The sequence below is a fragment of the Amblyomma mixtum genome, chromosome 10, assembly GCF_055824585.1.
Source record: "Amblyomma mixtum isolate Tamu chromosome 10, ASM5582458v1, whole genome shotgun sequence".
NCBI lineage: Eukaryota > Metazoa > Arthropoda > Arachnida > Ixodida > Ixodidae > Amblyomma > Amblyomma mixtum.
Window position 1 is genome coordinate 64224140 of NC_143021.1, and position 16946 is coordinate 64241085.

General features: G+C 44.8%; 1 protein-coding gene and 2 pseudogenes across 1 annotated transcript in view; 2 read left to right on the forward strand and 1 right to left on the reverse strand.

Annotated features, from left to right (window-relative positions):
- The window catches only part of LOC149325953 (cGMP-dependent protein kinase, isozyme 1-like), a 387178-nt gene that overhangs the window by 315256 nt on the left and 54976 nt on the right, over positions 1–16946 (forward strand). The window contains exon 7 of the mRNA XM_089562935.1: positions 16194–16271. Within this exon, the coding sequence (XP_089419061.1) occupies positions 16194–16271 (78 nt within the window). The remainder of the gene's footprint in view (positions 1–16193; positions 16272–16946) is intronic.
- Positions 5236–6460, forward strand: LOC149325956 (uncharacterized; annotated as a pseudogene).
- LOC149325957 (uncharacterized) lies at positions 9331–12162 on the reverse strand (annotated as a pseudogene).

A 16946-nucleotide genomic window follows, 5' to 3' on the forward strand; every position in this document is an offset into this window, starting at 1 on the left:
TCTTCGTCCCAAAAGCTAGCAGTTAAATGCCAGGCTCCTACGCCTCCTTTCTTTTAACACTCAAAGTTTGGTAAGTAAAACAGATGCCTTAGATGCGCTTCTTTTTTCATGCGACCCACACTTTTGCGCGATCACTGAAACTTGGCTGCACGAATCTATACGGGATGATGAAATTGTACCTCCCGGGTACAAACTTTTTGGGCGTGATAGGGGTTCTCGAGGTGGCGGCGTAGCAGTTATTGTTAAAGCGTTTATTGATGTTATTTCCAGTGAAGAAATCCCTGGATGCGAATCCTTATTATTAAAAGCCAGATACGCAGAAATCACATTCTTTATTTGCGCAGTGTACCGCCCCCCAAATGCAGATGATATGTTCATGTCTAAACTATATGACAATCTTTTAAGGCTACGAGATAAAAACGTTATAGTAACTGGCGACTAACTTTCCTTCGTTTGACTGGAACCATATCAATTATGGAACTTCCTTGCAGAGTGATACGCTTTTAGATAGTATGTTTTCATTAAACTTGCAGCAAACGGTGCATGAATCCACTCGGGGCACCTCTATTCTGGATCTTTTGTTTATTACTGAAATATTTCAAGGCGCATCCGTGAAAGTTGAAAACGGATTATCGGACCATACGTTAATTTACTTCTCCTTCATGTTACCATCTAAACAAGCTAAACCACCTAAATCAGTCGTTCTTAGAAAACATTCCCTTCGGGCAGATGTCACCTCGATTTTAGACCACCTGGACTTGGTTCTTAATGCAGTTGAAGGTGATGTCGAAGCCTTGTGGGCTAAATTTTGTGGTGCAGTTAGGTTTTGTATCGATAGGTTTGTCCCATCGAAACACGTTCGCAAGCGTAGCCGTAACCCTTGGATAACCAGAGAAATTATTCACATAAAGCGTAAAATTAGGAGGCTAAGGAAGCAAGACAAGGAGTCAACGCCCATTTTTGCCAACCTAAAACATAGCATGTTACGTCAAATAAACGAGTCAAGAAGAAGTTACTTCTCCGATGGTCTAAGTCTAAACAAATTCATTAGCAACGATGTCCAAAAGTTTTGGCGCCATTTGAAAAAAAGCAATCTTGACATCGAGACAATAAATATTTGTGAAACTTCAACTGCTGACGCTTGGGAGATAGCGGAACACTTTAACAAGTATTTCCAGAGCATTTTTTCAAAGCCTGAACAATACGAACTTCAGTATTCAATCTGTACAGAATCGCAAAGTATTAGTGTATATCGTGAAGGAGTCGTAGCCGTGCTTCTAGAACTTGACGATAGCAAATGAGCAGGACCGGATGAAATACCAAATGCTTTTCTAAAGCGTTACGCAGAACAGATATCGGCATTTCTGACTAACCTTTTCCAGTTATCGCTAGATTCAGGTGAAATACCAGCACTATGGCGCACGGAACGTGTTGTGCCAGTTTACAAAAAAGGTGAACCGTTATCTGTCGCGAATTATCGACCAATCTCGATCACAAGTACGTGCTGTAAAATGCTGGAACACATTGTAGCATCATATATTCGGCAACACTTAGAAGAAAACAAGGTATTATCTGAATTCCAACACGGTTTTCGAAAAGGGCTCTCAACTGTCACACAACTGCTATCAACTGTGCATGAACTGGGATGTGTGTTAGACGGGAACGGTCAACTCGATGTATTGTTCCTAGACTTCTCTACAGCTTTTGACCTGGTTTCACATGCAAAACTGTTGTTTAAACTGGAATGTATTGGTATTCTCCAAAATATTGTCCACTGGATCACGGCCTACCTTAGCGATAGGAAACAATACGTCACCATTAGGAACTGTTATTCTCGGATGTGAGATGTTACTTCTGGTGTGCCTCAGGGAAGTGTCTTGGGCCCGCTCCTTTTTTTAGTTTTTATCAATGACCTGTTAGATGTTATTCCTGCGCAGGTTTCTGCCCGGTTATTTGCTGACGACTGTGTTGTGTTTAAAGAAATTACGTGCACAAAGGATCAAGAAATTTTACAGGATACTTTAGAAGCTATTTCCCACAGGTGTACAAATTGGGGTATGCAGTTAAACACTGATAAAACGGTACTTTTAAGAGTAACAAGAAAAATATACCCGTGTTCCTTTACATATCAGATTAACAACAATATTGTAGAGGTGGACTCATATAAATATTTAGGGGTTACGTTTACAAATAAATTAACTTGGTCAAAACACATATCAGAAACTTCTGCTGCTGCACTTCGCAAACTGTGGTTTCTTAAGCGAAAACTTAGGAATGCTCCTACCAGTACTAAGCGTCTTGCGTATAACAGCTGCGTAAGAGCTAAACTTGAGTATGCGGCGGTTGTATGGAACCCCCATAATAAAAAAGATATCATACAACTCGAGCGTGTGCAAAGAAAAGCTGTGCGATTTATATTTGGAAAATATAGAAGGCACGATCCACCATCTACGCTTATGAAACAACACAACATTCACACCCTAGAATCCCGAAGGAAGGTTAGTCGCCTCATCTTGCTTCATCACTGCCTGCAAAGAAAAATAAAAATGAAGTTGCCTAATATCGTCAAAGCTCATTGTACGAGAAGAACCAGACATACGCAGGAACACTCACTGGCACCAATTTTCGCCCGCACAAACACATTTAAAAATAGTTACTTCTCTAGAACTGTATCCGAATGGAATGCATTACCTTCTCATATTTTTCTGTTCAGCAATTTTGTAGCAGAGTTGGAAAGTCATCTCTTTATTTCATGAGTTTTGTTTGTTTTGTGTTGCGATGCCTGTCTATATATTCAATTCTGATTGATTGTATGACTTATAATTATTTTTTTTCTCTATGCATATGCTTGTCATTTCTTGTATTGCAAAATGTTTGAATGTGCCCCCCCTGCTAGGACCATGCATGGTCCGCATTATTACAAATAAAAAAAAAATGTTGGCGTTTTCTGTTCAGGAAAGTAAAAACAGCGCTCAATTATACACAAACTACACAGAAAGACGGACAGGACGGGAGCTTTCGTTTTGTCATACAGTATTTTACGCATTTTCTCGTGTTGATTTCATCAAGCCACGATCGAAAATGACAGCACCATCCAAAGCGTACGTCGAGTGCAAGGATGGTGGAATCCTATCATCCCTGTTTCAGTGATGAAAGACTTCGCTCAGAAAGACGTGAGTAGTGAACATTAACACTGAGAAAGATGTTTAGTTTTCCTTTGTAGCCGTATGGCTGCGCTCGGGTGGATGTTCATGAGTAATTATTCCCTTGTTACCTACTCACGCATGAACGGTGAAGGCCTCGGTGGTGAAGAAGGATTTTATGACGGCGGCGTCGGGGTTCTACGACGTAAGTACACGTTTAAAATCACTCTGTTATCTGGCTCCGGTTTCGTTATATGCTCAGTGTCAATGGAAAATTTCGAGCAGTTCAGCGTCTTTCTTTAAACAGTCATTTGTAGATTGTACAGCGTAGAGGGGGCTCAGCGTCCCAGAGGGACAAAATACTGCAAAATTTTCTTTCATATGCAAACCGAAATTTCTTGTCCTCCACGGTAACATGATTGGTTTTTACTCTTTCTTTACAGAGGCATATGGTGCATACGTGCGAGAGCAAACAGCAAGAAGCGATCTGAGGGGTAGCTGCTCAAGGCCCAAACAAACACTGCCATCAATGCTGCGGTATGTGCCGTAAATAAAGGAGGATTGCCACGCAAACATTGGAATTGTCCGCGCTAAAGTTTATAGCAGCGACCTCTTTGCACACCAGTGGTGGAACAATGTTACGATGCATATCTGCGAAACAATAATGATTCAAATACAAAAGAGGTGTTGTACAAACGTTCACAATTGACCATTTGCAGAAACGTTTCTGCGCATGCGCGGTGAAGGCGCAGCGAGCGCCCTCTATGGCGATTTGGTTTTGGCGGGAAAACTTGAGCCAGCCGTGCGTTCCTGCGCCTTACTGCGGCGACCGATGTGAGCTCCTTGCCTCGCTTTTGCCGCGTGTATGAAAATGCCAGCTCCCTGCGTGGCCTAGGGCAGCACGGATTACTTCGTTGAGAATGGAAGCACGAAGTTCTACAGGTTTCCGTCCGCGAGGCTACGTGCCGAAAAGAGACCGGCATGAATAGTGGCTGTAAGAATAAAAATGCAGACGGCTTGCCATGGGAGCCGAACGAACATTCCCGGATCTGCAGCTCGCATTTTATAACAGGTACGGCACTTTTAAACGCTTATATGTAGGTTTGTACGATTAGAAACCGCGTTCAATGCAGGACGGCCGTCAGAACTCGAGAACCATCCTGACTTCGTCCCAAGTGTGTGCAACTACATTAGGAGTCCCGGTGATGCTGCTGTGTGTCGTCATAGCCGATTGCTGAAACGGCAGAAAGGTAAGCGCTACTTTTTCTGCTTATTTCTTCCGGGGAATAGAAGAACTGAGGAGCACATGTAATGCATCGTTAGCGTCTCGTATTTTGTGGTCGCTTTTATCATCAGTGGGATGAGCCTGTAAACGCTTGTCGTTGTTATTTGCAGTGGCTAGCGTAGTGTGGCCGACAGTATTTGCGTGATTTAGAGAACCCGCACGGCGGAAGCCGCGGCGTGGCGGGATCGGACACGAACTTTTTGCGTAGATTTCTTGAGGTGACGAGACGTGTATTGCAGAACTGAGGAGCACATGTAATGCATCGTTCGCGTCTCGTATTTTGTGGTCGCTTTCATCATCAATGGGATGAGCCTGTAAACGCTTGTCGCTGTCGGCCGTGTTGCGAACACTGCAGCTGGTTGTTGCACCTGGCCTTGCTTCTGCTACAATATAGTCACATAGCACATTAATGTTATGCACAAAGGGTTTCTTCAGCTTCTGAGTGTCAGATATTGTTGCTTGCAGGGAATCTTGACATCGACGCAAGTGCTGCACAGGATAACAGAGCAGACGAGTACTCAGTAGACTCCGTAGCGCTACAGTTGCCTGCAAATCATAAGTTTTCACGTGAATGGTCAGCCGTTCCTGTTCTTGTCGGTCTGTGCTGGACCGAGAAGCCTCCCAATTTTTCCCAAGTTTTGAGTGCTGGCTGTTGTCTTGTTCGCTGAAAATCCTGACATGGCTACAAGTTCTCCTCGGGAAATCACAACGGCTGAGGAGGACACAATAGAGTTGCATCAGCCTGAAAATGGTGAGTTTGAACGTTCTATGCAGAATGAAATGCTCTTCTGATCTTTTACTCACACCATGGTGCGAATGCTTGTTGCAGCTGGCCGTCTTCTGCCGCGAGAAACTCATCAACTAGAGATCAATTACAGAGCTCTTTTGCTACAGAGTATGAGTAGTCTGAGTTGTAGTATGCTTGTAGAAGGAGCTCTATTATGCGTTTTTTATTCCTCTGCCGCTTGCAGGTATCAAGGAGCACAGCTGGCGAGATTGCTGTGGTCAAGTCTGCACAGTTAACAGGGAGGAAGACTTGGAGAAGACAGTAGGAGAGTCACAGAAGCAAAATTCGAAGCTTTAGATGCGACTAGATGCAGCCATGTCGAGTTTCCACTCCTTGAGTATGCTTGACACTCCGAAGAAGTGTACGTATTACACTGGGCTGCCAAATGTTGGAAGTTTTTTACACTTTACTGGAATAATTTGCCCCGCGTGCCAGGGAAATGATGTACTCGGGTTCTGATAAAAAGCAGAAGGATGACCCCCATAGCAATCGGAAACAAAGTTATCTGGCCAATCAGTTTTTGATGGTGTTAGTATGGCTCAGGCTCAGGCTCAAGGTCTCCAAAAGCCAAGAACTGGCTCGGAATTTCCTCATCTCTGAAAGTCAAGTTAGCCGCACGTTCTCCACGTGGATTAACTTTTTACAGCGAGAACTTAGGCACTTGACAACCTTTCCAACTCCAGAAGATATAATCCTCCACCTACCTAACTTCTACGATTTTCCCCACACTGGTCTTGTACTAGATGCAACGGAGGTGAGAATACAGCGCCCCTCAGCAATGACTGCACAACGCCAAAATTTCCATACAAATGCTACAACACCTATAAGGTGCTTATTGGCTGTACACCAGCTGGGTACATCTCACATGTGTCGCGTCTATGGGGTGTTTCTAGCCACGTTAAAGTTATTCTTGAAACCAGCGGCCTTCTTGACAAGCTTGATGCAGGTGACGCTATAATAGTGGACAAAGGCTTCACGTTCCCGTACTTGCCACCAGGTATGAAAGTTTAATGGCCTCCATTCCGTGAGTCGCACCAAAAACAGATGCCTGCAAAAGCAGTAGATGAAATCAGGCGCATTGCTTCTGAAAGAGTGCACGTTGAAAGAGCCGTTTCAAGAGTCAAAGGATTTCATATATTGGACAGGCCCTATCCAATTGCAATGATTGATATTGCTGAGCAGGCTTTTTAAGTTTGCTGCCTCTTGAGCAATTTCAGGCTACCATTGATAAGAGAGAAAGATTGATATGGGCACGAGTTGTCTGTCTGCTGAAGGAGGGAAGTTATAAATATGAGGGATATAACCGGCTAGAGCTGACAAAGGAACAAGGGAGGTGGAAGCCTGAGGCTGCTTGCAGACGTTTCAACAAGACGACTTGCCTCTTCTTGTCGAAACGTTGGCAAGCACCCCGCGGCTTTCCCCTCCCCTGTTCGCTTTGCGAGTGTCAAGAAGCCCTTCTCTCGACCACAGATGTGACAAAGTTAGGGAACAATGCTTTGGTGGCTGCAGGTGATGGAACAATAGAAATTTGTCTGTTGTTGGAATGCAGCACGCTTTATGCCAGTTTGGCTGAAATTAATGTAACCAGGTTAACCGTTACGGTGAAATTTTTTCAAACTATCTTGCATACTGTAATCACCCTTGTGATCCATGATGTTACGTTTGAGAACCCCTATGCGGTTGAAATTGATCTCGAGCTTTTCCATACCTCTGGTAGCTATAAGCCAGGTCCAACCCCCCATACCATACCTTCAGTCTTAAAAAATAATCAGGCTGTCTGCCTTTGATACACTGTTCCCGACCATATTTGGGAACAAAATAAGATTATAGGACGCTTAAGCTTCAATTTTAATACTGAAATGTGACAGCGTGTTGCAGCGCTGCCAGGGTAATACTCATGTATGTACCAGTACACAAAGACATTTCACGAAGTCAAAGACCATTCCAGTAAAAAAAAAAGATCTCTCCAGTAATCCGCACTTAATTTGAAGGCATGAAGTGGAACACCAAGATATTGAGGAGGCACACAACACCATTCTATTCCAGCGTACAGGGACGGAGTTGTGCCCCATGAACCAAACCACAGACCAGAACTTTTGGATCGATTCATTTGAGCACCAGATTGAATGCCAATCCGATCAATCGTGGGCAACGCATCATCAGTGCGGGGCTTGTCAATGCAGAAAAATGCAATATCAGCAGCATATGCTAGCAATTTGAATTCATTGCCCAAAACAGGGAATCTGTGGACGTTACTGTTAAACAAAACACTCAAACAAAGTGGTTTCAAGTCAAGAGCAAAAAGCACAGGAGACATCCGACAGCCTTGCTTCACGGAAGAGCGGAAGAGACGTTTGTCTCGCATCGGCTTTCAATTTTTGGTTTATACCAGGCTTGCAACACCTTTCTGGCAGCAAGAGTGTATTACGTACTCTAGGTCCTCCACTGCGCCAGACATTACATACAGCGTTTCCATCGTATATTTTTTATGTTTATTTGGTCTTCCAAATTTGAGCCCATGCGGCGTGAAAACCTTTTCAGGCCTGTTTATGCAGGAGGACTGGGCCTAGAGCACCTGTATGTGAGACAGTTGGTTGCCCGTTTCTTCTTTTTTTTATTGTTCCTATCCGATTATTAGAGCATTCTTGCAGGTTAACTTCATGACTCTACTTACGATCTTAGTAGTTTCTTTCAATTTTACTGAACGCCCCCGTTTACTAGGCTTTATGCAGGAAGTTTATGCCTCCGTGCGTTTTCTGACAGTGTGGTTTTCAAATGAGTACTTATATTTGGTTTCGCGCAGAACTCTGACAGGGATTTGATAACGACGCTCTTCCCGCACCCACTGTATCGTTCTGTCTACTTTGAGCTCACGGGTCAAGACGTTTCAAAGCTAGTGCATAAAATGCCAATTTCTCCTTGCACCAAAACATTTTTCTATACATTGCACACCGACACTCTACCTGTGAACACGTGGCTCGATAGGAAAAATATTTTTGTGTCTTCTGCAAACTGCCGCTTGTGCAATGTGCCTGAAACGATTCAACATTGTATTATAGACTGCACAGACGCGATTTTGTATTGGGATGTGTTGCAGAGGACGCTACAGAAAGATTTTCTCCTAAATTTCAACAGTGTGCGCTACCTTGTTGTTTCCCAACCTTACTCAAAACCCTAAGACATGATTCTTCTGATTGGACTTCATGGCCTTTGGAAAACGCACATGCAAGACCGGAACGTTGAACCTGTTGTTTCGTCCAGAATTCATTTTAGCCGAATGTTGCTGTAGGTAACGGACACTTACAAAGAATTGCACTTTTTACCGGATTGGTTTCCTCTCCTGATGCGCTGTATATACTTGCCGGCCTTTTAGTTCTGTTGTTTTCTATCTTGTTTGTGCCACGTAGCGCCTACCTAGCTGCCCTGTAAATAGTTTTTTTTTGTGTATACACACACACATATATTTATATATACATCCTTTCTGTACATAACCATGCAGAATAAATACCATGAAAGAAAAAAAAACGAGCCTATGTAGAGTGCTCTGCGCGTGCTCGCCTCGCTTTCTGAAATTCCTGGATTCGATTTCGCGCATCTCCACAATTTTTTTTTGGAGGCCATCGTGTTAGAAAGCCGGCACCGGCTTTTCTACGACACGAGCTCCTTGACGCTGTCGCGTTAAAACCTGCCAGCTTTAAGCAAAGCACGCACATAACATGAAGTTTTGTTATTTACTTACAAAACTGCTGGTCTCCATTTGGACCAAAGCATGTGGGTAAACAGTACCGTAGGAAGTTCAGAATAATTAGCTGGATCACAAACATTTAAATAAAGTGAACCACCCAATATTTTACAGATACAAGTTTCAAGGTTAGCAGAGAGCGTAAAAGACCAGAACAGTTGAAAAAGAAGGGTAGAGTGCATTAGTTCGAAAAGTATGCTCGGACACATGCTTGTGCCACGACTGTGAGGACACATTTTGACAGTTTTATATTGCAACTTTTGCGACTGGGAAATGAAAAACACAAGATGAAATTCTTCTGCCCTCGATAAGAAGGATGATAGGTGATGGTGTGGTTTGCTACTTTAATTTCTTTATTTTGACACGCAGAACTTCAAGAGGTATACACACGTAAAGCACGTGAATTCGCACACGTGAATTTGCTGTTTGACACATACGTGCCTGACGTGTAAAGCCGTCCATGCCTTTTAACTCTCTTTGTCAAAATCTCTGGTACAAATGCATGCTTGCTGAAGTCGAGGAGTCCTGGCAGTATTTCCTCAGTCAGAATTCTTCAAGTTTATCCTCTCTACATATAGGAATGGCGGGTCTTCTGGCGTGTCTCCCTCGGTTCAGATGATAACGTCGCACCAGTTATAGCCCGTAATTGCCCTATAGCCTTGAATCTGGTAGAAATAGGCATGGTCCCGTTTCAGCCCCACAGCGTCTTCATTTATCCTACAGCAGAAGTTATTTTCTAGGCAGGCTTCTTCGCATGTCGTGCTTTCTTTGGAGAACGGGCATTTAACCTCAAGTAGGCCTTCTTCTTCATCTAAAGCAACAATTCTGTCTGGTGAAGACGCTAAAAAGGGTACTGGCTATGGACATGAAGGCCAGTTTCTTCGACTGCTACACTCAAATCTTTAGCGTGCTCTAGCTTTACATAGCCCTCCACAGCATCTGCCTCGTACTTTCTGCCATATACAATCGCTTCAGACGTGGCTCTATTTGAAGGGTGTTGTAGTCCCTTTAGCAAGGCGACTGGCTTGGTACAACGGCAGATCCTTTTAAAGAGCGATGTTGTTAGCCAGCCAACCCGGGCTACATGCAACTTCTTGTTGCCTGCTTGGTCGATCGTTTCATGGCATGTGTCATCCCTCTCTTTTTGGCTTAGTGGCTTGAGTGCCTGCATGTGTGACTGCATCTCAGTCGCTGAGTGCTCGCTTCAGAGGTCATCGCTGTTTTCCAAGGGATTCTTTTTGTTACATGGTGGCCTTGTGTTGGCTTTGTCGGTAGGACACAAATACCGAAGCGCTTGCAGGCCTGGACAGGAGGATGCTAGTTTTTTTCTAAGTGACTCAATGTCCTGGGGACTAGGCAGTGGTATAGTGGGGCAGGGTTCGTAATCGCTCTTCGTCTTCCCATGTGGAGGCTTGCTGATGGAGTACTTTTTAATTTTATTTCACCCAAAGGCTTCCTTGAAGCTCTCGTTTTTGCTGCAAGTGACGGAAAAATAGGCTATTTCAGTTGTGCAACAGAATTGATTTGCATAAACATGGCTTTTCAATATATGAGAAACGAGTTTATTCTGTGTACTATGTTTTGTAAAGAGCGAGCAATGTCACACTGTTCACTAAATTGTCCTGACTGTATAAGCAATCATATGCAACTGTGCCGGAACTTCGTTTAGTTGTTCATTTTGTGTAGGAAACAATCACATGTGAACTCAAGAAACAATGTGCTTTGTAACAGTGGTCTACTGGTTTCAGTATCCACCTTATATGCGGAACACTTTCGGATTCACTCTGCAATGCTGCCATTCGTGTACGAATGAGACAAAGTTACACCCCCACCCCCCACCCCACCCCTTTCTGATGCTTAGTTTGTCTGAGGTGAAATACATCTAAAAGTGGTCTTTGATCCCACATTGAGTTAAGCAGTTTAAGTGCACACTTTATCCATGCTCCCTTGTGCCGTTGAAATTTATTGTGATCATAATCTGCATGCACTAATCATTTTATAGTTACGAACCTAGTTGAAATACAAGGCTCTTTGTGCACAGCAAGAACGACCACGTAGAATTGTTGGAGATGTGAGTGCGTGGAGTAGGTGCAATACTTTGATCAGGGGCTATCCACTTGCAGAGTACGCCCGTGCAAGATGGTGCCTCTCTGCCCTCGCACCAGCACTAAATAGCAGCCCTGTCACATGTTGGCAGGTTTGGCTGAGTCTACAAGAGCAAAGAAACTCAATATTGCTCACTTCTGCGTACAAAATCTCAGGACAGCCGTGTAACTGCAACCCGTTTCTATCTAAACTAAGCACAAGTTTTCCAACAGCAAGACTTTTACGTAATAAGTGCGCGACGAGAAACAAGGCTCAAAAAAGGAAGCCGTTCATGAGGCCAGTAATGGGCGCATCCAGCACGTTTCGCGCTTGCTGCCATGTGCACACAGCTCGGTCGTTACAGAAGAGTTTCGCCATCGACACACGCACGTATTTGGTGAAAAGCGAAATATATATACTAGTATAAACATTGGCCATAAATGCTACGATGTCACGCTGTGATATCTGAGCAGCGGGAGCACGGAAGAGCGCAACATCGCGTAAAACCGTGCATTCTCTTCTGCGGCCTGTTAGCGCTCAAAGCAACGCTCTGCCGTATCAGCACGAGCCGTGATTGAGATAGTACAAAGGGTGGTTTACTAGTCAGTAAAGTGTGCCCTGCGGCGAAAGGTGCTGTACGAAGTTAGCAAAAACTCCTGCCCTATCAAGAAAGCGTAAAAATATACGTCTGCAACTACCGTCCCATCCCGTGCATCCCACTGCATCTCATTATAATGTTAAACTCGCTCGCGCATCGGCTCATATTCATGCACATTTTCATTTGGTCATTCGGCGTTCCGCACTGCGGAGACACACGTTTATAAACAAAATATCTCAACCAGCAACACCATGCCAATGTCACGTAAACACCGGTCTTCGTAGACGGGGCGCACGCCGCTCTCACCAGACCTAGTTCATCGTCAGCTGTTTGAAGGTTCACCATCAAGTTTCTGACATAACCTTCCTCCATGAAGGACCAGCCGCGATGAGTCCGGCGAACAACTGAGGTAGCAGAATGCAGGTTTTGCCACAGGTGGTCGTTTCTCACGCTACAAAGCGAAAAATCTACGCTCCATCTCGTTTCTAAAAACGGAAATGGGATGTCTTCCTCCCCTATCATCGTTGAGTTGAGTTGGCAAATAAACGACACTAAAACAACAAAACAAGCGCACTTGAACCGCCGAACGCTGCCTTACACATGCTCGCTCAAAGAACCCCTTTCCAACCAAAAGTGCCGGTGGAGCTTCCGTGTTCCCAGGACAGGGGGCACTCGCTTTTTCGCAAACGGTCAATTGAGCATTGCCAATGCATAGAGCCAGGCATCTTGTAACGCCTAGCTTATTCGTGCCTTCTCGCTTGTGTTGGCTTCTTTTGTGCACAATTATTTCTTCCCAAGTCATACGAGGTCATCTTCCGCTCCGTGAGATTCTCAGTAGCGCCTTTTACTACTTTTAATTTTTCGTTTCCTTCTCTTTCTTATTTCTCAGCGATTACCAATCCAGCATAACATTACCGATCCCGATCGTCAATTACAATGACAATTTGGATTACCAATCACCAGTCACTATCCAGGTTGCAGTGCACGACATACTACGCCGCTTCATACACGTACACATCAGTTCTTTCAGTATAATGAAGCACCGTAACACGGCCTTTTCAAACGTGCAATTTATGACGCCTAATTAGCCTATTATTGTTAGTTTCTTTTATTACTATAAGATCAGAACACATTCCAAACACACGTTACTACGTCCTATACCCCACAACGTGTTCAGTGGTAGCCCCTCAAGTACGGCTGAACCAACGATCCTTCGTGGCCTATGGGCAATAAAGAACACAAAAAGAAACCCCTGGTGGCCTATGCGTTTCGTGCCCACCTGGCGCGCAGCGAGGCTCGGTTTGAATCCAAATGCCCGCTATTTTCTTTTTCTGTTTTTTTTTTACCCAGCCGTACAAGTAATCGGCCCAGTATTAGAAATATATTGGCGAAGACCGGTCCTACCTAGTACCAGAGTGAGACCATCCGTCTGTAATACTGGGCCGCTTACTTCTGCTGCTTGGGTGATTACTTTCGCTGTGGGATTTTTGACAGACGATGGGCGACACCCGGATTTCAGCAGAAGGAGCTCCTTACGCTGTCGCTTAATCCCTGCGACGGTCCAAAGGCTTCTCGCGGCCTACACCAGAGCGCATGTTGCTGGTGCGGTGGGCAAAAGATGCCGAGCACCGAGAGGGCTATAGTAGGGAGTAGAATGACTGCGACACGTAGCAATCGGCGTCTCTAATCGGAAGAAGAAATGGGGCGGGGTAGCGATCGTCCAGAGCAAAACCAGTTCAGAAGCGAAAGTGGACGGCGTTGCCTGTGGGCTTGGCCAGGGTTAGGCCATGTGGGCCTGGAATGGGGTAGACCATGTGGGTCCCCGCTGCACTGCCTCCTTAGACCCCCGGCACGACCCCTCTGAGAAGCCCATTACAACCCATCTGGGTCCCACAAGGCATCGAGTAAAGCCCTCTTTATCGTATTTTATGTATGCAGACCATAGGGGTACCCTGCTGGCGATATGCCGCAAGCCCACTGGGCTGCCCTTTTGGGTCCCTCCCTATGCCGAGTTGTCAATCGCTCACATAACCCACGTCGGGCTCTCATGAGCACCGTGCCGGGCCCACAAAGACCCGCAATGCAGAGGCCCATATTTGCTACTGGAATAGCCATTTCAGTGGTGTTGAGGTTGCCCTTGTCCTCATGAATTTGTCAACTATTTATCGGTACGCTTTTGGCAATCAGAATGGGCATATATCATGCAGTTTCAACTCAATGTCATGTCTGTCCGACTATTTCATGCCCCAGCTGCTCATGTTGAAAAGCTATGACTTGTTTGCTGGGCAGCTTAGTCCTAGTCCGTTCTTACATATTCCTGAAGTATGCCAACGGCTTCTAGTAGATTGTCCTCTAGCTCTTCGTCTGGCCCTTCGTTAATCCAAAGGGTGACCTCATATATATAAATATCATGCGCCACGCCTGTGATGCAAGCTAACTTCTCTGGTAATTTCCTTGGCATGAGATTAAACAGCATGGGTGATAATACTGTCCCCTGAGGGATGTCTGTACCACCAGGGTCCTTGGCCTGAGATTGTAGGTCTTGCACAATAACAATTGCCTTTCTGTTCAATAGAAAACCTTTTACATAATTATACGCCTTAGTTCCGTATTCGATTTCTCGGATGCTATCTAATACTATATCCCTATGCTTCATATTATCAAATGCACATTTGAGGTGTAGAGCTGGAATACCTGCCTCTAGAGATAAACTCAAAACCACAAGAACAAACGACCCAATAAATGAATTGGATGAGGCTCATCTACTCTTGCAGCAGGCAAGACTATAAATGTGATGCTTCAGGGGAATAAAATTTCTTGGAAGTTTGCGCTCGTCGTGTTCGTCTCTCGTCTCTTGTTTCCTGGTGTTTTGCTGCGCTACAGTGTTTTGGAAGTAAGACTCTCTGGCACCTAAACAGCAAGAGTATTGCTAACGAGACTAAAAATTAAAAGTTTTCAGTGGAGGCTTGCAAAGAGGATACACCTCGAAGAATAAAATTCAGTCAGTGTTCCCCTAGTCTCGAGAAACTGGAATCCATCATTTCACGTAAAAAAAGGGGGGCAAGACTCCGGGCTTTGGATCGTAAACACAGAGACAACGATAGTGCATTATATGCGAACGCAGCTCTCCCCTCGGGGGCTCAAATGACGGCTGTAGTCGCTGGTAACCTAAAAAAAGCAGTGTGCGGTTATAACAACCAATGCAGACGAAGCAAAGGGAGCTTCCATAGCTTCAGCCATGGTCATGAGGCAACATTCGCACACCGGTCTCGGACAATGAATTCGCCACCAAAAATTTTTCTATAGAGAGGATCCGCAGAATTACCGCCTCACGCCAATTTCAGCCCAGACCCCGAAGCATGGGCGAAATAAAGAACCCCTCTGCGCATTTCCAGGAATTCTAAAAGAAAGGCTGAGTTGGGAGAATTGCCCCCTCCAAACACGGTATTAAATAACAAGGCAGAGATAATGCTAATCTGTCTACGAAAAAATACCGGCCGAAAACCATACTTTTTGAGCCCAATCTACGTAGAGAGACAGAAAGTATAATCCTGAGGAGCCAGTGCCAATTTCTTTTAATTATATATGCGAATGTCAAGAAAACCCGGATCCCGAACCGGCAGACGATCCAGAAGTAGTGGGACACGCTCTCTAGCTCGGACCTCTCGCTCCAGCAAGGGGGCCCGAGCCGCAACGCATGCCAACGGAGCCCTGGAACAATCGGGGAGCCGGCCACATCGGCAATGAAAGTTTTGTTGCTTCCCTCCCTTGGGGCTTTGGATTTAATGAGGCCCACACACGTCAGTTGTGAAGACTCAGGCTTGTTTTTCTTGCTTTTGTTTCAGGATTGCCTCGACATGTCCTGTGCTAGTGGATAGTCTTGAGAACAAGGACGACAGGACGGGACAGGATCACTGGTGTCTTTGCGGTTGACACTATTTGAGGATCAGCACCGTCGTATACATGCTTCACGATCATACGTTCGGAATTTATTAGCAATCCCCTCAAAGCCTTTGCTGGGCTTCGTGGTCTTAAGAGCGCAACGCAGAATCGGCATGAATTTCTGCAAATGTATCATTTTTCGCTTACAAAACATTAGTCAGCCAAGGTGGCGCTTAGCTTTTTGAGAAAATAATAGCGCAAAAAAAGATGGATAATAAGAAGAGTAACAAGAATAATAGCCTTTCTCTGCGTGTGTCTTTGCCTTTTAGTGTGCGTCTTTTTTCCGCTGTTATTTCGCTAGTTCGCTGTAAACTACAAGACACATTGTTTATAAAACACTTTCACCACTTTTTCGTGATTCAGAGTACGTGTTTATGTATTCAGTGCCAGCCTGACTGCCTAACGCGGCACAGGTTTCATGCAAAAGTATGCGCTGAAGTGCCACTGGCTAGGGCAGGAGTTCATGGCCCCACATTTTCTGCTCATTCAAAATGCGCGCCTTGTTCTTTCGCCTTTTCTTTTAATATGTAGCTAGCCTAACGTGCTGACCACTGGCTAAAATGCGGCAGACACCAGCATGCTGATTTTATCACAACTTGTTCAATGTGCAGGATTTCTACCCTCCTGGTGTCTACATCATCCGACAGGGAACATCGGGTGATACTTTCTTCATAATCAGCCACGGAAATGTAAGTATTTACACTGCAGTTTTAAGCGGCACACCTCCCTTTAAGCACCTATGTTTGCCTTACCTAATACCTGCTGCAGCGCTTTCAGGATGTTCTCTTTATATATAGAACATTTTTAATCATTGTAATGATGGTGGGAGCCCGCCCACTCGCAATCTCACTTTTGTAAAACCCTTTACTTTCCTGCCTGATATGGCACGATGAACTCTACAGCGCGGATTACAATCTGTTTTTGGTATCGTCCTCTCACTTCTGCCATCCCAAAAGCGCGAACTTAATGAAGGAAAAATAGCAAAAAAAAAACAGGTCAGGTATGCGTGTTCCCTGCTACAAGCCGTCCGTCAGATCTATATAGTTGCTCTTCTGGATACAAGTCGTCTCGCCTGTACGCGGCAACGTTAAAAGCTTTTTCCCTAAAATAAAGGAGCCTGAAGAAATGCAACCTTACCGCCCCTTACATTTCTAACCTTTGGCTGACACATTCCGCTTATCATCGTGTTACTGCGCACCCCTACAACTTTTAGTGGGTGATGGTTTGTTTACAAACACACCGTTGCGCCTTTAATAGAAGCAGTCACAAACGCCGAATTTGTTGGTCGTTTCCAATGCCACCCCTAAAATGAGAATGACATTTAGGCTATGTTTACTAGAGAAAGAATAAATAACAGTACCTAC